This window comes from Brassica napus, chromosome C9, assembly GCF_020379485.1.
Source record: "Brassica napus cultivar Da-Ae chromosome C9, Da-Ae, whole genome shotgun sequence".
NCBI lineage: Eukaryota > Viridiplantae > Streptophyta > Magnoliopsida > Brassicales > Brassicaceae > Brassica > Brassica napus.
This window is the reverse complement of record NC_063452.1, coordinates 35,701,457-35,721,749: the sequence shown is the minus strand read 5'-3', so window position 1 is coordinate 35,721,749 and position 20,293 is coordinate 35,701,457. Positions and strand designations below refer to the sequence as shown.

Below are 20,293 nucleotides of genomic sequence, written 5' to 3'. Positions count from 1 at the left end.
CAGTGTTAAAAAACACTAAATTGGTAAATGGTAAACAAAAGGGACTCAGTGCCTACTAAAACGCTTAATCAAAATTTTAAAAAAGAGAAAATGACTAGGATAGCACTAAAAATTTTTTTGTCACAAATATAGTCTCTAAGAATAAAAATGACCAAAATAGCACTTAATGTTTTATCAAAAGAGATAAATACACACTTATACCCCAATGGTAAATTAATTTAGACATTAGGGTTTAGAGTTAAGGGGTGGGGTTTAGGATTTAGGATTTAGAGTTTAGGGTTTAGGGTTTAGGGTTTAGGGTTTAGAGTTTAGGGGTGGAGTTTAGGGTTTAGGGTTTAGAGTTAAGGGGTGGGTTTTAGGATTTAGGGTTTAAGTTTTAGGATTTAGGTTTTAAGGTTTAGGGTTTAGGGTTTAGATTTTAGGGTTTAGAGTTTAGAGTTTAGAGTTTAGGGTTTAGGGTTTAGGTTTTAGGGTTTAGAGTTGGGGAGTGGGGTTTTGGGATAAGATTTCAAATTTTGAAAAATAAAAAAAAAATTAAATTTTTCAAACGATAAAATGCTATTTTGGTCATTTTAGTTTTTGATAGCTATTTTTGTGACATAAACTTAGAAATGTGCTATTTTGGAGATTTGCCTTTTTAAAAATTCTATAATATAGTTGACACCATTAACCGCCATAACCATCTCATTGAAAAACGTTTCAGCTACCGATTTTAGACCGCGAATCTCCTCATCCAAATCTTCGTTCACCCACCTTAACACGGCGCCTCTGTAACCACCATGATTTCAGTGTTATAATGAGTTTTGATCGTCTGCTTGAGATCACGAATCTCCTTCACTTTGGCAAGACACTTGTCTTTCTTTTCCAACAACTAACAGTTCAACACATCCATTTCTTCATCGCCGGCAGCCTGGGCCTCAACACTCATCCAGTCTCTAAAGTAATAGAGCTGATACATGACCTACAACAAGAAGACAAAGGCTTAGACAGAACATTTGAACTACTAAAAGAATGGTGACGTTTTATAATTACCCTGAAAAGATCACAATGGACGCTTTGGACCCCAAATACCTCCCAACAAAGGGACTTTGTCTTGAGCAAACACTTTGACGTGTAGGTTTGTTAAAACCTTCGAAAAACTAGCATGAGGACAGGAACTATCAAGGGATTGCTTTGCAAACCTGGTGGTAATCCATGTAGCATTCGCCTTCTTCCCTTTAATGGCATAAGGTAGTTCTGTCTTCACAACGGTTCTGTGGTTGACCCCTGCCAAACTCCCAATGATCATTACTTCATCCTCATAAACTGTTATGCTAGAAGATCCATTCTTGACATCGCTTGATAGGCCTTTTTTAGAGCCAATGCATTAATTCTTGTGCTTCCAACATGTTTCCTGAACAGATGACACCATCAGAGAAGTGAGGAGTCAATGATAATTGAGGACCGCTTTTGGCCATATTTCTCTTCTTCCAATTCTTCCTCTTCTTTCCCCCAGACTTGTCTGTTTCTGTCTCTGTGTGCTGAGATAACCGACAGGTGTCGATTGACAATGAAGTGGTAGTGTCGATCGATACTGGTATACCTTTCTCACATCATCTTCTAGAACTTATTTTTCCTCAGAAACATCTCCATGCAGAGGATCGATCGTCTACTATCCCAGTGTTTAGATCTAGATGCATACTTATGTCAGCTGGACTAGGCGATCCAACTTCAAAAATAGCGCAGAGAACCTCAACAGTGTCGTTTGACACGGGGTAAACAGTGTCATTCGACACTTGGATATCTACGCTGCCAATCGCTGCTTGGAGGGTGTCGACTGCCCTCTTAGACTTATGGATCGTGCGTGAATCAGTAGGATCCTTCTTTGAAGAACCCAAAAAAACTTCTTCCCATTGCTTCCTGGTACTGATATGTATGTACATGAAACACAAGAAAAAACAATTTATGTAAGTAAACTACACATAGAAAAATAACCTAGACTAAATCAAACAAATTGAGTCTAATGGCAATTCATGCTCCCCGGAAACGGCGCCAAATTTGATATCACTCAAATTACCCTAAGGAGTGACTTTTACTCTTTCAAATAAGAAGTTTATTTGTAGTACTTAGGGATCAAATCCACAGGGAGCGTGGTCACACAACAGACTGAAGACAGTCACGATTAAGCTAGGCAAATAAGTATTAAAGCAGTAAATAAAGCCGTAAATAAGTTGAAGATTAAAATAGATTGATTGATGAGTTCTTTGATGGAAGGATGGTTGCTAGACTAGGGTTTTATTCAGGTTATCAGAACTCAATCTATAGATGGTAAGGGTTGATCCTAGAACTCAAATTCATATAAGTAAGTAAATCAGCTCTCGCATGCGCTTACTAATCAGATGTCTAAGTCCTATGTTCCAGCTGTCGCATGCGAACAAGGAGCGAGCCTCGATCGATGCTATGGTAAGAGCGTCGATCGATGCTTCTTTAGACAAGCATTAATGACCTAATCGATATGTTCACTAGGTTAACTAAATCAGCATTCGCGTGCGCCAAACAACCTAGCTCAGCAGAATTATTATCAGGTAAGGAACGTACTGTCGTAGTTGTCTATAATCCTAAGATCAGGGTTCAAGTTAGCTACTCTAGAACACATGTAATAAGTCCAATTCAGTGAAGGATTCAATTATCACCCTAGAAATTCTCTATCTCAGAAGAACATCAAAACCCTAGAAAACCTAGATCTAACAGATAGATCTACTCAAACATGATAGTTGTCACAAAAAATCTTAGATGAATAGATATAAAACTGGAAATCAAAATAAATATCAAAGCCAAACCTAAAGGGGTTCCAGGAGGACTCGTAAGAAGTTCTTCCTTTCTCTCCTAACCTAATTAATATGAATAAAATAAAGCGTAGCCGTCAACAATGGCTTAGAAAACACATAAATAGGATGGATTTTATGTCATCCAAAGGCTTTCTGGTAATTTGTGGTCACTTCTGGGCTTAAGACGATCATGAAATAGGCTCGGTCTGTCTTCTGGCATCACCATCGATCGACACCAAGGCTGTATCATCGATCGACATTCCTTCATATCTTCGACCGCTTGCTCTCGCGAGGCAGACAAACAACTCTTCAGTAAAACAGGCATAACATCTGCTATAGGATTCTGATTGACCTTAAACTCGTGGCTTTGAAAAACTAACTCAAAGCTATATTTTCTATCAAAATATGGGCTAAATCCAATTGTGGGAAGCTCTCCATCCATAGTTAAACTTCTGGCACATCTGTGCAGTTCTGCACCCCAAGAGGCCCTAGAATCACCAAAGTTCTCTAAAACGTACCTGAACTTGAAAACACTCTAAAACATACTCCAAAATCATATAATAGACTCTAAAAAAATCATATACCCATGGCATAAAAGTGTTAAAATCCATGGTATATCAGTAGAATTTCTAGTTTGGGATATATCTTATCAAGTTTCTCGTCTCAGTGGTATCAGAGCATATAAATCTTTTAGGACCGAGCAATGGACACCAGAAAAACCACCATGATGATCGAGATGAACAAACAAATAGAGGATCTTCGTCCATCACAAACACAGCAAACCGAAGTAATTCAAAAAGAATTAAGAGGAAAAATCGATGAGCTTAAAGCGATGATGGAAAAATATTTTGCTAATACTCCACCACCTACCATGCAACATGAAGGATCTTCCGGTCTAACGTCTGCAGAAAAATCTAATGAACTAGACCCACTAGATCGCGCCCTTGGAAAGTAGAGTACAGAAAAAACAAGTCAAATCAATCTCGATCAAACCCTAACTACCTCTCCATAACAGTCTTTCGTAATGGCTAAGAAAGATTGTAATCCCGATGTTTGATGGATAAGTACTTCGAGAATGGATTTACCGTTGTGAACAGTTCTTCTCGATTGATAGTACACCACCATAATTGAAGGTTCGTCTCGCCTCTCTTCATATGATAGGCAAAGCTCTTCAATGGCAAAACGCCTACATTGCAAATCGCTACAACATATTCCCGCTATGGCCAGAATATGTCACCGCCATATCTGAACGCTTCAGCGAGCTTTATGACGAACATCTTTCGGATTTAATTAGTCTGAAACAAGAAAATGATTCCATTGACATCTATCTGCAAAAGTTCGATTGCGCTATGACAAGGCTCACACTTCCTCCGGAACACGCGCTGAGCATCTTCTTAACCAGCATGAACCAACACCTCGCCCTCCATGTTCGACAATTTAACGTGACTATTGTCACTACAGCAGCACGAATTGCTAAACTTCACGAGCTCTCTCTTCATCATACTCCTACAAAGCCATCGCTCTTCTTTCAACCCCTACCAGGAGAAAAATTCACCGCCTCCATACAAAACTCAACACGCTACAAACACACCAGCAACACCTAACACAAAACTCCTCCTCCCAAGTACAAATAAAAATGCCTCACATTCAAAGAGATGCATGAAAGAAAACGTAAGGGTTTATGTATGTTTTGCGAAGAACCATTCACGCCTTGTCATTAGATTAAGCACTGGCGTTCTGAGTTCTTGTTTATGGAAGCTGATCAGACATAATTTGATGAAGAAATCACGCTAGAAGAACAAATACGAGAAACAACCATTAGCGATCAAGATGTCAAGGTCCCTGTAGAACCTAAAATCTACACAAAGTATTTGATAGTGATCGGGGTTTGATCTAGGGAAGACAAATGATGTAGGAAACGATATCTTTAGAACACAACGATGTTAAGTAGTTTCCAGCAAGTGAAAATGGATTTTATTGATGACTAAGATCGAATACAATGAATTGAACTAGATCGAGTGATACAAATGAGATCGGTAAAGAAAGAATCTAAAAGTGGGAAGACAACAAGATCGATGTGAATGTGTCGCTCTCTCTAGGGTTTTCAACGTCTCCTCTTCTGCTTCCATTTCTCTTCCTTTATAGTAAGCTGACTTTGAGACCTCTGTGGTAGCTCCACGATCTCAGCTTCTTGTTGCGCGATCTCCGTGACCTCGATGACTCCTTCTCGAGCTTGTATCCTTGCTATGGGCTCCGGCCCTTTAAGGCCCAGGCCTTTGAACGCGGCACATCATGGTATTGGCCAAAATTGGGTCCAACATTTGTCCCCCAGCCGCTTTTGATTTGATCGAAAAGGAAAAGGAGCGGTTGTCTTTTGATCCGGGTCTTCTCGTTTGATAACCGATATCGCTCGGATCCAGTTTTAATGATCGTTTTCAAAAAAAAACGTTCGTTGGCACGTTTTTTTATTATTATTTTAATCGGTAACGGTTACTTTAGCCGCCGTTAGGGCATAGGCTAGGTCATAATTGCTTTTCTCGATAGCAATGATAGAGCCGTTAAGGTGGCTTATATATACGTAGAGGATCTTCTTTTTGCCTCAATCTCGTTTCTTCTTTCTAGTTTCTTTCCTCTGCTCCAAAACTTTTTGTCGAGCTTAAGATGTCCTCGTCGTTCAATTTCCCTCGTCCGACTACCGAGGCTGATGATCTCGACAACCTTTACAAGGCGTACGGGGTCGATCGTGCCGTCATTCTTGATTTGGCCGGTACGAATGAGACTCCCGAAACCGTGAGAGAAAGCTACTACGGAGCCCATCTTTCCTTCTTTCATTCTTGCGGTCTTACCTTCCCGATCCCGGAGCCAATACTAGAGGTCCTAGCAGAGCTTGGGTTATCGCTTACCCAGCTTCTCCCGAATTTTCTTAGGCATCTTGTCGCCTTCTTGGTTAAGGCCAGGGAGGAGGTTCTTGCTTTTGGTCTTAGTGAGTTTCGTCAGCTCGTTCTGGTGAAGCGGAATAAGCAGAACCCTGGTACTTTCCTCGTGTCTCCGCGCCCAGGTCGCCACATCATCGAGGACATCCCTTATCGCGACGAGAAGTGGTGCTAGCAATTTTTCGTTTTCAAGATGGATCGAGCATCTATGGGTGACTTTGATTTCTCCCAGCTTCCCTGGCGTTGGGCTGAGAATATCGGTTAGTTTCCTTTTGCCTATGTGCTGATGATTTCTTTGTTTGGGGAGTCAAAGATTAAAACTTTCATTTATTTTCGTTTGATTTAGTTCCTTCTGGTCTAATGTCGGATGAGATCCGCGATCTGATGAGGGCCGTTTAGAGAGGTCGTTCGAACTGGTCTACTTTTGAATGAACTCGGATTCAAACTGTCCTCGCCTTGCCGGCGGGGACAAATAGAGCTCCTTCGGCCGAGGGGTCTGAAGGCGAGACCGATCATTCCTAGGAGGTCGTAGTGACTCCTTCTGTTCAGACTCAGTCTTCAGATCGGCTTCCTAGGGAGCTTGTGAGAAGATCGTCATTTTGAACTTCTGGGTTTGCATCGAGGGGCCGATTTACCGGAAAATTTCCCTTGATCTCGATTCACGATTCCGACGATGAAGATGTTTCAGGAGAGACTCGACCATCTGTCTCGTCGAGCCCTGGCTCAGAAGACAAGACCGTGGCGGCGACTCATAAGCGACGTCGGTCATCGGAAGGTGACTTGACCGGTCCGTCTCATCCTAGGTTTGTTTCTGAGGGAGATGGCTCTTCGTTTGCGGCCCAAAGCGACTTAATTTCCCTCGCTGGTCGCATGAGGTCCGCGGGTTGTCGTCTCCCATCTCTCACTTCCTCAGTCGAGAGGGAAGCCTATGCCAAGGTTGTTGTGGCGAGCTCTAAGGTTCGTCCCTCGCCTTCGTTCTACTTGAAAAGCTCTTTTGTGGTATTTGCTCATTTCCATTTCTTCTCAGGTGATGGAAGCTTTTAATGAGTACGCCGTGATGATGGAGGATCATGTTGTGGCTTCTCGGAACGATAAGGAAATCGAGAGTATTTGTTCTGAGATTAAGAGGCTTTCGGAGGAGCTCGAAACCACCAAGCAAGAAGGGAAGAAGGATGCCAAGAAGATCGAAGCCTTGACTGAAGACTGGAGGGGAGTTCATCTGGAGAACGAGACTCTCACGTCCCAGATGGTTGCTCAAAGTGAAAGAATTGCGGCGCTCGAGGTCGAGAGAGATCGGGACATTCGATGCGCTTCTCGTATTGCTCGTCGCGATATTGCTGCAAAGTATCGGGAAGTTCTCCAATCTTTGAAGGGTAGGTGGGCGAGCAAGAAGAAGGAAGTGTCTGCTGAGATCCGACTACAAGAAGTGACCGCCAACATCGATCTCCTGAACGAGCTTAAGGATGGGGGCCTAACTGTGGATGCGGAACTTGCACGTTTAAAGGGAATGAAAGGAGATTGCAAGGATCTTGTCGCCCTAGCCGTCGTGCCGGATTGGTCGATCGCCGAGCTCGATCTTCCTCAAGTCTCAGATGATTCTGTGGATCAAGTCGGGGGGTCGTCTGTCCCCGATGATTTCGTTTCTAGTTATTTTTTTCTGTTATAATATCTTTTGGTTTTTTTACGATCTTTGATCGTGATATCTAGGTAATCTTTTAATGGATAATCATAATATTTTGGAATATCCTTGTCTCCTTAGCTTTCGAGATTCTTTTGTTCGGGTTGTTGAGATATGGCGAGGTTCTGATCCCTATAAAGCTTTGACTTTGTTTTAGGATTCATCATAGTATCTCATTTAGTTTTTGTTTTTGTTCACTAAAGGAATATGACTTCGAGAAGATCCAACTCTCGCGATTTCGATAGGGTACGAACTCGAACTGGTAGTGCCAATGCGGAACGTATTCGATCCGGAGATGTGAGTGATGCGCTCTCAGAAGTTCTTTGTGAGGAGACCCAACTTTCACGGCCTTCAACCCAAGGGGCCAAAGACCCTGAGGGTGAAAAATCTGTTGCCCGCGTTAAGTCGAGTAGCCCAACGGGTTCGGAGGGGCGTGATCGTCCTCCGAAGAAGGCTAAAACAAATGGCTCGGATAGTCGTCTTGGTCTCTCGGGCAAAGCGGCTGTTCCTAAGCCGTTCCACTGGCAGTTCTCGCATTCCAAGGATTGTCCTATTACGGAAGATCCAGATAGTGTTGCTCATTTGGTGAGACACTTCAAACCTGCTGGATGTCCGCTTCCCTCTTTGCGTAATATGACGGAGCGTGAGGCTTACGTAAAGATGGCTGTGGCCCATGCCATGGTCGTTCCTTTTGAAATTTGGTCCTTGTCGAATCTTTGGTTCGTTTTGTCTGAACTGATTTATCATGTTTCAGGCTATGGAGGCTAACAACGAGTTTGCGGCAACTTTAGAAAAACGCATGCAAGATGTTCCGTGTTCTGGCGAACTTTATGAAATAAAGAAGGTCGTTCGTGAGCTAAAGCTTGGTCTGAAGATGGCTCAAGACCGGGAGCGTGCCAATGCTGCTCAACTGGCTGCCGCTGAAAATCTGGAGAATCAGGCTGCTTCGCTCGAAGCTCATCTGCGAGTTGTGAGTAACGAAAGGAAGTCGGCCCTCGAGCAAGTTTCCTTTTTGGAAGCGAAGGTTGAATCTTCTGCCAATAAGTTCTCTGACGACCTTCACCGCGCGACTCGTGAGGCCAAAAAGACTATGGTGGATAGCTATCTGGATGTGCTGGTCTCTCTGAAGGAGAAATGGGAAAAGTAGAAGGCTGCAACTGATATTGAGGCTCGTCTTCGAGAAGTCGTGGCAAATATAGATCTCTTGAAGGAGATCATGAGCAACAATCCCCTAGCTTTGGATGAGTTGTTGCGGATTCGAGCGAAGGAGATCGAGCTTGGGTCCGAGGTCGATGTGATGGCGACTTCGGATTTCTGCGTTGGGAAGCTCGACTTGCCTCAGATTTCGGAGGATCTGCCGGAGGATTTCTTCGATAAGGTCCCTTCTGCGGCGGATGACGTGGCAAAGTGCTCGGGTGATCACTTTGAGGATGGTGAATTCAGCATCGAAGAGTAGCTTTAGGGACTTTCTTTGTTTTTTCCTCTGCCTTTTGTTGCTTTATTATTTCTTTTATTTAATAAAGAAGGGATCGTGGGTCCCGATTTATTTGTTGCCATTTTTATGTTTTATGCGAGGCCGATCTTTTGGGGCCATGTGTCGATTTTTTGTAGATACTTCTATCGACAGTTTCGATGTAACAAAAAATTTTGTTAGCTAGTTTTGTCGTGCTTATTGGCGGAGTTGGTCGCGACCGAGGACTTGATCAGGTCTTGGTTTTTGGTCAACTATCGCAGTTATGCGATTTTCTGACACGAGAAGTCTGATGTGTTCGAATGTCTAAGAACTGTATTTATTAAGACGCCGGATTCTGGCTTCCTCTGATAGTTTCGAATCCTTTTGAGGTTGGAAATTTCAGGCCATGGTGATATGTCGAGGGGACTGCCTTCATGCTGTATAGCCAAGGTCTCCCGAGGATTGCGTTGAATGGGGCCGGACGGTCTATCACGATGAATTCTACGATTTTTCTGATTTCTCCAGCGGTTACCGCGAGCTCGATCGATCCGAGAGAATAGGCGGTCTCTCCTTCGAAGCCGATGAAGGGAGTTCGCTCTTGCTTTAGGAGTGCTTTAGTGAATCCCATTTTTTTAAACGCCTCGTAGAAGAGGACATCGGCCGAGCTTCCGGTGTCGATCATTACTCGGGATAGTTCGCAGCCACCAACGTCGATTCGTATCACAAGAGCGTCGTCGTGCGGTTTTTTTTCGTTGAAGGTGATTTCATGATCGGGACCTGACAAGGGCTCTCTAATTCCTACGTTGTTTTCTGCACTCCGTTGGTATGCTTTCATTGAGTTGACCGAATTGCAGAATTTGGAGCCTCCGTAGATGAAGTCGATCCGTTTTTTGCCCTTGTTGTGGGCCGGAAAATTCCACCTCTTAGTCAGTGCTGGTTGGTAGTGGCTCTGTCCCCTAGACAGATTGCGATTGAGAGTCTGCATTATGTCTTGTTTTTGAATCGGTTTCTCCAACAGCTCGCGAGTTTTGGTCATTTTATTCTTTCGCTTGAAGTTGGAGATTTTTACACTAGGAGGTTTTGTGTTTTGGTTGTATGGAGTGACACAGGGAGGGGGAGTGACTTCGTCGGGATTTTCCAATGTGCGGATTGCTACCGAGATCTCGAAGCGGATTTTTCCTTCGGTTTGGCTCTTGATTTCATCGGTTGTGTTGCTGTTCTGCCCCCATGGTGATTCATGTTCGATCTCCCTGCCTCTTTTGTTTGTTAAGGCTTTGGTCTTTCGGTTGGATATCAGAGTCACTGGCTCTTCTTCTTCTTCGGCTTCTTCGTTAGTATTTTTGTTTTGACTGCGAAGTACGGCTCGACATTCTTCGGTCGAGTGGCCCTTGCGATCATGGAAAGTGCAGTATTTGCTAAGGTCATATGTTGAAGACTTTTGCGGCGAATTATTTATTGCGTAGGAATGTTGCCCTTTGGTGGTTGGTTCTTTAGGAGTAGAAGGTTTTTTGGTTGTGTTGTTCTTGTTCGCACTATACTGTTCTTTCAAGGCTGCGCCTTCCTCTTCACGAGTGGCGAAATAAGAGGCTCGGTGTAGGGCGTCGTCCAACGAGATATGTGCTCGTACCACCAATTCTTCCCTGAATTTGGATGAGAACTAGACGCCATTCTTTAACACTGCGAGGGCAACAACTTCGTTCGGATGTGAGATCTTGGCTTTAATTTCTTGGAATTTGTTTATGTATTCTCTTAATGGCTCGAAAGGCGCTTGTTTGAGATTCCAGAGATCTGCTTCGGTAACTCTTGTCTCTATGAAGACTGAGTATTGTTTGAGGAACGCAGATACCAGCTGGGTAAAGTTGTCGATAGAATTTTCTTCTAGTCCAGCGAACCACTCTAGGGCGGCTCCAGTGAGGTTCTCGGCGAAGAAACGGCAGTATCCAGCTTCTTTTTCATTGTCGGTGAGGTGTGCTCTTGATATTGCTAGACGGAAAGCTCGCACATGGGCTTTTGGGTCTGTGTTCCCGGCGTATTCGGGGAATTTCAGTTTCCCAACGTGATACAGTCTTACGCTGGCGATTCTGTTTGTGAATGGGGTCCTTCTCGTTTCCTCGATGACAATGTCGATATCGGGAGCGGAGCTCGTCGCCATGTGTACGATCACATGTATCCTTTTGAGCTCGGCGTCGTTCCTTTCGATATAATTCTGGAAGGTTCCAGTTTCGTTCGGGATTCCCAAGTCTTCCCTTTGGGGGTCGATATTGATGGGACCGCGAAGATCGTGTCTCCGATCTTGTTCCGTTGGGTTATCGAACCCTATTTGATTGAAGGTTCTGGTCGCGGACGGAGTTCGATTCTCGGGGATAGAATGGTTTGGTGGTGAGATTCGTGTTCTTGGCTCCCCCTGCCTCTCCGTCGATCCGTTCTGGAATTGGATCGGAGTGCTTCATGGGCGTTGGAGTCCAGTGTCGATTTCGTCCAGTCCAGTGTAGCTTAAGCTTCGGTAGGTCATGCCCTGCGGTGGGGGTCGTTGAGAATTTTCTCCCACGTAGCGTCCGGATCGGGCGCTTGGGATCTCTGGACTGCCGAACAGTCCAGTGCTTTGGGGGTTGGACGTCGTCCTTAACGGATCGAGGGGCGTTTGATTTCTTTCCCGAATATTTGCAGCTCGATGCTCTGTGAGCTCCCTTTCGGCTTGGTCCAGTCTATTAGCAATGGTTTGGTTGGCGATCCTTTGACTATGAATCTCGTCGATTAGAGTTGTCATCATTCCTCGGAGTTCGGTCAGTTCTCCTCGGGTTTGGGCTAGAGGAGTCGGTGAGATCGGTCTGGATTGGGATCGGGTTAGGTCGTCAGAGGATGATCTATCTCTGGGGCGGTTCCAAACTCGAGCTCCAGCTCGTTCTGGGATCGTCGTCTGGTTGATCGGAAGAGATCGATCTTGACTCGAAATCCCGATTGGAGGGATTCGTTGCGTCAGAGCTGTTTTGGTCGCATCATTGGCTCCCGTTAACCCAGTTGGGGTTATTCCAGCTCCCGAGTCAGATCCGATAGGATTGATGTCGTTGACTCCCGATGACGTGGTTCCGGTGGTTTGGTTTGGATCCATAGTCGCGCTTAGGAAACTTAGATCGGTTTCTTAGCAAAGATGTTTTTCGTTTATCTTCCCCACAGTCGGCGCCAAAATGTAGAACCTAAAATCTACACAAAGTATTTGATAGTGATCGGGGTTTGATCTAGGGAAGACAAATGATGTAGGCAACGATATCTTTAGAACACAACGATGTTAAGTAGTTTCCAGTAGGCGAAAATGGATTTTATTGATGACTAAGATCGAATACAATGAATTGAACTAGATCGAGTGATACAAATGAGATCGGTAAAGAAAGAATCTAAAAGTGGGAAGACAACAAGATCGATGTGAATGTGTCGCTCTCTCTCTAGGGTTTTCAACGTCTCCTCTTCTGTTTCCATTTCTCTTCCTTTATAGTAAGCTGACTTTGAGACCTCTGTGGTAGCTCCGCGATCTCAGCTTCTTGTTGCGCGATTTCCGCGACCTCGACGACTCCTTCTCGAGCTTGTATCCTTGCTATAGGTTCCGGCCCTTTAAGGCCCATGCCTTTGATCGCAGCCCATCATGGTATTGGCCAAAATTGGGTCCAACAGTCCCTACTATATCTGTATACACGTTAAATGGTTTTCCGATGTATAACTGTATGCGAACAATGGGTCAATACAGAAAGCGGAAACTGCACATATTAATCGACCCCTGCAACACATATAACTTTCTCTATCTTCAAATCGCTAAAAGATGGGGTTGCTATCTGACGCCAATCAAACCAGTGTCAGTTGTTTTAGCAAGTGGCGTCTTGATTACACAGTATAAATGCTGTAATTTCACATGAACGATGCTGGGTTATGAGTTCAAAACCGAAATAAGAACACTACCATTGGGATGTAGTGATCTAATACTGGGTGTGCATTGGCTCTCCACTTTGGGAGCTATCTTATGGGATTTTCTGAACCTGCGAATGTAGTTCAAATTTCAGGGTCTGAAACATGTCCTCAGGGGAAGAACTCCGAACAGCTCCAAAAACATCGCCGGAAGCATTAAATAAGCAATTCTTTCAAGAACCGCAAATTGCACTGCTTCACTCACAGGAGATCGACAATACCATCATACCTCAACAGCCACCACTGGTTCACATACCTTATCTTCCTGCAAAAATTTCTTCACCAGCTATCGACCAAAAACACTGAAGAAACAGAAGTTGGACCCTAACCTGCCACACTCAACTGCGATGCTGCTTCATTGCCTCTATAACATGGTAACTAGCAAAGTACCTGAGCTGATTCATGAAAAGAAGATGGTTAACAGTTAAAATAAAGAAGTGACAAAGGTTTTGGTACAATGGAAAGGCTGCCCTCCTCAGCAAGCAACATGGGAGTTTTATCAATATTTCATTGCCAAGTTTCCGTATTTCCATATTTCTATACTTGAAGACAAGTATGATTTGAAGGAAAGAGTATTGTGACAGGATAAATCACATATCATAGTTATCGTTATCTAATTATTAGTTTTCCTTATGTTGCTTGGCTTTATCTATTTTTCTAATTAAATATTCTCTTTGATTTTACTATATATTTTAGCCTTACAACAAGCCTTATTCTCAATCAATCAATAAACCTATTTACCTCAATCTTACTAATTTGTCAATAACCTAGAAAGAGCTCATTCAAAAGCGACGCTTACGAACTCAGACTTTCGAGATGATCCTTCTACTTCATGATCATCTTCTAGGTCTTTGTTTACCCATTTTTCGAATCCATAGTAGAATTTCTGGTTTTGGATCTATCCTATCAAGTTTCCTGTCCATATTGACAATTCCTTACCCGGTTAAAATATCCAAATATATTCGTCCTTCCGATTGGTTCCATCCTCGATTTATCTTTGTTCAATTAGTGAAAATCGGTGAAAGAACGAAACGACTTTTTAAACTATCAACAGAAAAGGAAAGCTGTTTTTTTTTTGGTAAAATGTTAATATTATACCATTTTTGAAATTTTTCACAATGTTGCAAGCAACTTATTACACGGAAACAAACAACAACAACGTAACACAAGTCGTAAATTAAACTCAAGGAGACCGATAAGAAGTAAAATACAGTTGAAGGAGCGAAGGGCCGGCTGGAAGTGGCGCTGGAACTGAGAGAATCCGGTCACGAAGTAACCTGTCGATCGAATGCATGATGAAGGTCACTCGTAGAGGAAGACACTGAAGTAAATATGCGGGCATTTCTTTCTCTCCAAATGATGTAGATGATGGATTGAAAGAGGAGCTTAAGAAGTGTCACTTGTTTGCTGCATAGGGTACGCCTGGACGCTGCTATCCAAGCTGCTGCTGCGTGGAGGTCAGCCGGTGGGTTAGGTAGAATACCAGAAGCAAAACTCAGCCAAAGCTCAGAGGATACGCTGCACTCAAAGAACAGGTGATGGTGCGTTTCCACTGCCGAGGAACAGAGCACACACTGATCTGTGACATTTAGTCCCCATCATCGAAGTCTGTCCTTAGTAGGCAACCGTCGTAGGAGAGCCAACCAAGCCATGAAAGTGTTCCTAGGAATGTTTTCCTTGAACCATATAATTTTACTCCAAAACACCACTGGAGCTGAAACCCTTAAGTACTCCCAGGTAGTCTTCGAAGAGAAAGAAGTCCCAAATGTACCTCCTGCTTTTCGCCATAGGTAACAGTCAGGACCATTCGAAGGCATAGGCAGATCAAGTGAAGTAATTTCCATCTGAATACTCTGAATTTCGTTGGACCTGGCTGCAGGAAACCTCCAGGACCCATCTACTGTTGCATCCACCACTGAAGCATTTCCCCTAACTCTTAAGCTGCGAGGCCCGCTTTGACCTGCAACTTCAAATAGAGGTCCTAGTTCAGTCCAATGATCATACCAGAAGCTAGCAGATTCGCCATTACCAACAACACATCTCATAAGCTCTGAGACAATAGGTTTTAACTGCAGCATTCTCCGAATCGTGGGAGAGAACCGAGGGGAGTCAGGTGTCTGCCAGTAGCCATTTCGATGGAAGATAAGTTTTCTCATCCAAGAGACACAAATTGAAGCTGGTGCGGAGAAGTAAGACCAGACTCTTTTAAGCCGAAAGACTGTCTCAAAATCTTCCAAATGCCTTAAGCCAAGCCCTCCCTCTTCTTTTGGCATACATATGTCTGTCCAAGCCACCTGAGCTCCTCTGGCTGATGTCGTATCGTTCTTTCATAGGAAAGCTTCACAAAGAGAATCAACCTTTTAAAATGCTTTTGGCAATACAAATACTGCACTCCAAAAGTTAACCACCCCGTAAATTACTGAAGCAACAAGTCTGATTATCCCAGCAAAAGATAAGTATTTCACAGTCCAAGAATGCAGCTTTCCTGTTATCTTATCAAGGAAAGGCTGAAGTGTGTTAGTCTACCCGGATTAGAAAGGCAAGCCAAGATAGCGAGTAGGGAAGATACCCAGCTTGAAGCCTGATGTATCACTTAGCGTAGCAGCCTCAGTATCATTGTAACCCCCGAAGAAGATCTCTGATTTCGACGGGTTCATCTCCAGTCCTGACATATTCTTAAATTCCACCATAACATTAGAGATTCCAGCCAAAGAGGAGTGAGACCCATCCAAGAAGACCAGAAGGTCATCAGCGAAGAGCAGGTGCGTAACTCTGGGATCTTCACACTTAGGATGAAGCTTTATCTTGCCCTCCACAGCAGCTTTCTCAAGAATTTTTGATAAAGCTTCCATTACCATAATAAACATATATGGAGATATGCAATCTCCTTGCCTCAGCCCCTTCTTTCCTTTGAAGAAGCCGGCTAGCTCTCCATTTATGGACATGGAAAATCTTGGTGATGTTATACACTCCTTAACCCATTCCCGGAAAACAGGTGGAAAGTCTTGTGCCTCCAAAAGTTTCAGCAAGAAATCCCAGCATATCGTATCAAATGCTTTCCTAATATCAACTTTCAGCATCGAGCTCTTTGCGCAGGTGGCTTTTTCATAATTTCTTATCAATTCAGAAGAGAGTAGAACATTTTCTCCCAGGCTTCTCCCCATTAAAAACACTGATTGGTTGGGGCTGATACAGTGCTGGAGGATAGGCTTTAGTCGATTAGCAATGATCTTTGCTATGACTTTATAAGAAATGTTGCAGCAGCTTATCGGTCTAAACTCTCCCAGTTTGCACGCGTCCGGTGCTTTGGAATAAGAACTATTGCCGTGTTGTTGAGGTCCTTGAGCAGCTTTCCATTTCTGAAAAACTCTTGGACGGCAGCGATGAAATCATTCCCAACAATTGTCCACGATGATCTAAGGAACTCAACTGAGTAGCCATCTGGACCAGGGCTCTTACTAAGGGGCATAGCAAAGACTGTCTTTGTAATCTCCTCATTTGTTACATCCTTCATCAACTCCACTTTTTGACCCTCTGAGCATCTAAAGTCCATCATTTCTCTGAGCTGGTCCACTGTTGCAGGTGAACTCAGCAATTCTGTCTCGCCCAAAATGTCTGTGAAATAGTCAACAGCATGCTCCTTAATCCCCTCAGCCGTATTGATCATATGATCCCCCGAGTCTCTGAAGAAGTGAATATGGTTACTGCTGGCTCTTTGGACCACTGATCTATGATAGAAAGTTGTATCCCTGTCTCCTAAGTGGTGCCACTGATTCCTGGACTTTTGACGATGGAATTTCTGTTCAGCCTTAGCGAGTACTTGTAGCTTTCCTCTTTCCTCATGCTCCAGTCGCGCAGTCTCAGTATCAGGATTGGACAGAAGCTGCCGCTGGATCAGTGCAACCTGAGAAGCCTGTTCTTTTACCCTCAGGGAGATGCCACTATAATTTCTAGCATCTAAGCTCCTTAAAGCAGGTTTGAGAAGCTTAAGAGAATGAGCGAGCTTGAACTGCTGAAATCCCTGAATTGTTCCAAAGTTCCAAGCATTTCTCACTGTCTCCAAGTATTCCGGATGATCTATTGTGTGATGAAAAAACTTGAAGGGTTTAGGAGCCCGTCGAGATTGAGAAGCCATCCTCACCAAGCAAGGTGTGTGGTCTGATTGTTCTGGTTCTAGGAACTCACAATAAGAATGAGGGAACATTTGAGCCCAATTGTGGTTGATGAGAGCATGGTCTATTTTTTTCGCCACCGGATTTGCATCCTGATTGTTCCACCATGAGTACGTGAGGCCATTAGCCTGAGCCTCAAACAATTATGCTTCCTGCAATGCCAAATTGAAGACCTCCATCCCAGCAGTATCAACCTCAGTAATCAGGTGATGAGAATGTTAGTTGGATCGCAAAATCTGATTAAAATCACCTAATACCGCCCATGGATATCTTGATGCAGGAGTATCAGCATTTATTAATACCAGCTCATTCCACAATTGCTGCCTCTCCTCAACCTGATTAAACTCGTAGACAAAGCTAACCGTGAGAGAGAGGTTTTCAGCCAAAATAAAGATTCCACACGTAACGACATGGGGCGAAGCCTGGTATATCGTTACTGATACATTTGGATGCCAAACAACAATAATCCTTGTTGTAGACTGGTTATCCGAGTTCGCAAAATACTTCCATCCAGCTGGAAGAACTCTTGAGATCCGACTTGTGTGATTGTGTTGTATTTTTGTTTCTAGTTACGCTCCAAAAAGGGGTTTATATTTTCCTATCCAGTTCTTGACTGAACTGTGGCGTGTATCGCTGTTCAGACCTCTAGCATTCCACGCAAAAAACATGATTCCAAAAAAATTTAGGCTTTGGTAGCCTTGCGGCTACCCTTCCAGTTTGAGACCAAGAAGAACGGATCGTTTGATGCTGCCCTATCAGAGTCCGAGGCAGTACCATCATCTACATCATAAACATGAACTGTAGAGAATCCCAAGTTCATGTCCAAAGAGACCACCTGCTTTGGTGGACCTTCCTTTAGGCAGGTCTTATCGCTTGCATTTCCTTCAGATGGTTCCTCGAGTTCTGCATTAACAACCAATTGGAGATCATCTGATGAATCCTTCTGCGCCATCATAGACTCACTTGTGCCAGTGCCAAGAGACTCTTGTGCCTCACTCGGTGGATCACGCTGTGGGCTAGCAGGCTCTGTGTTTGCATCTCATGCATCGTCTCTGCTCCTGCTATGGTCACGCCTCCTTGCCCGAGCAGATCTTCCAGGCCTAGAGCGCTTCTTACCCTTAGACTCACGGCTCAAGGAACGAGCTGCAGATGGCACATTTCTATGTGTAGCAGGTGGAACAGTGGGCCTCCATTCATGGCCTACAACGGGACAGAGCTGGTGTTTGTGACCAAACTTCTTACAGCTGGAGCATTTATCTGGCAGCCAAGGGTACGAAACGGAGATCTCCACTTCCTTCCCATTGGAAAAACCTGAGACAATCCTATCCGGCAAAGCAGCCAGCAGATTAACTTTAACCCATACTTTAGCAACTTCAAACTATTATTTTCTCTCGGTTTCTGGTGCTAGCGAAACAGGTTTGCCAACCGCAGTGGCAATCCTACTCAGACTTTGGTTGTTGAATAGAAGGTAAGGAACACCCCTCAGTTAAACCGGCACCACTGCTGATGTTAGTTGAGGCTGCTCCGGCGTGAACTCCGGTGACCAGGCTGCGACAAACATTGGGCATCCCTTAATCATCCAGACCTGACGGCTCAGCAGCGCATCTCTCGTTCTCTCATTTGTGACTTTCAATAAGAATGTTCCTTCTCCAATCTTGTGCACAAAGATTATAGGACCTGCACGTGCCCAAATCGCATTTACGACACCAATAATTCTTCCCATAGGTGGAACTTCTCCTGGAAATCGAGCAAACACAAATTCCTTGAATTCCTCCTTTGCAGAATCAATATTTTCATCAGGTATCATCACAAATGGGGGCCCTGACACATGAGTAGTTGGAGTTCCCAGTTCCTGAAGCATACATGATTTTTGAATCCTTGCAAACAGCGATGGCTCTGCATTTCCCGATAGAGGAGAAACAACGACATGGCCTTCAGCCATGCTCAAGTACTCAAATGGAGGATCTGGAATAGTTTCCGCACTGGAGGATGAACCTTCAACAGTGCACGAGGTAACATTCTTCAAGCTCTGGCTTTCACCCAATGAATCGAGCTCACCAACATGATTAGAAGATGGCTGCTCTCCATGAACATCTCCTGCAGAAGAACGCTCAGTGGTTACGGGAAGAGAAGCTGGTTTAGAAGAGGCGGCAGAAGCCCCTTTAAAGTGCCCTAGCTTAGAGGAGGCCACAAATTTCAAGGCACCAGGCTTTTTGCGCTTCCCCATCGCCGAGGAGAAGAAATTTTACAGGTAAGAAGAGGGGAGACAAAGAGTTCTCGACGGTGGCGTGGTGCCGGAGCCGTCGGCGCGAGTAGGAGGAGGAAAACCCTAATCGCCTTTTCAATTGCCAGGAAGAGAGAGAAAAGTTAGTGTAAATTGTTGGCCGATCGCTCTGACCAAATTTTTTTGTGTTAAAAGGTTATGATAAACCTTTAGTAGTTTTGATAAACCTTTAGTAAGATCTTAGCTTTTATACCATATTTTAAGTTATATCGAACTGACTCGATGTTATTCATTCACAACGTCTTTTTTCTTTATTGGAACCTAATGCATCATTAGGAAATGAAATACTTTTCTGAGTGACAATTGTTCTCTTCCCATGTCACTCTTGGTCTTTTATCTCCTATATTTCGTTTTTTTAATGAATGTTAAATTTATTCACCAAAAAAGCCTTATTACAACTTGTGCTTCCTTTTTACTTTAAAACTTATACTCCACTACTCAAAAGATAAGCAAAAACCTAGTTACATTCTAGTTAGAAACCAGAATTGCATTAACTCCTCCATACCTTTTGCTCCACTTTTTCGCACTATACTGATTATGTTTCTAATACCTTTCTCAATCACTCTTTTTAGAACCGACAGGGGCATCATCTTTTCTCCATGCCTTACCTTGTTCCTTTCTCTCCACAATGCGTATAAGACAGCCTGAAAAGCATATCTAATACATATCAGACTCTTCTTCTCTCTTGTCCTCTCAGAGATAATGCGTATGATCCTTGACCAATCTGTAGTATAAGAATTCCTCAACAACCCTTTAGCAATGAATTCCCAAACTTGAGCAGACAAGTTGCATTCAAAATATAAGTGGTTTCTCGACTCAGGCGCATTCTTGCAAAGAACACAGACATCATCACTCCCCTGGCTCCATTTCATCACTTTATCCATAGTCGACAACCTATCTCTCACTGACAGCCACGCCATGAAAGCATATTTCGGAGTCGCTTGCGGAAACCAAATGCCTTGAGCCCAATTACAAAATGACTTTTTTCTCTCAACTGATCCCAAGTTTTCTG

General features: G+C 43.7%; 2 protein-coding genes across 2 annotated transcripts; both read right to left on the bottom strand.

Annotated features, from left to right (window-relative positions):
* Positions 1-9,211: 9,211 nt before the first annotated feature.
* LOC125592631 lies at positions 9,212-11,023 on the bottom strand. The gene is made up of 2 exons (XM_048767954.1): positions 10,764-11,023; positions 9,212-10,511 (listed from the first exon to the last, which is right to left on the bottom strand). The coding sequence occupies exons 1-2, from the start codon at positions 11,021-11,023 to the stop codon at positions 9,212-9,214; spliced, it is 1,560 nt and encodes a 519-aa protein (XP_048623911.1).
* Positions 11,024-14,423: 3,400 nt separating this feature from the next.
* LOC106423221 lies at positions 14,424-15,905 on the bottom strand. The gene is made up of 3 exons (XM_013864009.2): positions 15,395-15,905; positions 15,246-15,310; positions 14,424-15,149 (listed from the first exon to the last, which is right to left on the bottom strand). Exons 1-3 carry the CDS (start codon positions 15,903-15,905, stop codon positions 14,424-14,426), a joined length of 1,302 nt encoding a protein of 433 aa, XP_013719463.2.
* Positions 15,906-20,293: the final 4,388 nt, after the last annotated feature.

Bases quoted from the DNA above. Each gene is read 5' to 3' on its own strand.
- LOC125592631 (XM_048767954.1), bottom strand. From the start codon at position 11,023: ATGGCGACGAGCTCCGCTCCCGATATCGACATTGTCATCGAGGAAACG. The intron at 10,512-10,763 runs GTTCGCTGGACT...ATCCAAATTCAG, and splicing joins ACTGGAGCCGCCCTAGAGTG to GGAAGAATTGGTGGTACGAG.
- LOC106423221 (XM_013864009.2), bottom strand. From the start codon at position 15,905: ATGCTGAAAGTTGATATTAGGAAAGCATTTGATACGATATGCTGGGAT. The intron at 15,311-15,394 runs GTATCTTCCCTA...ATAAGATAACAG, and splicing joins TACATCAGGCTTCAAGCTGG to GAAAGCTGCATTCTTGGACT. The intron at 15,150-15,245 runs GTAATTTACGGG...TTCCTATGAAAG, and splicing joins TAATCAGACTTGTTGCTTCA to AACGATACGACATCAGCCAG.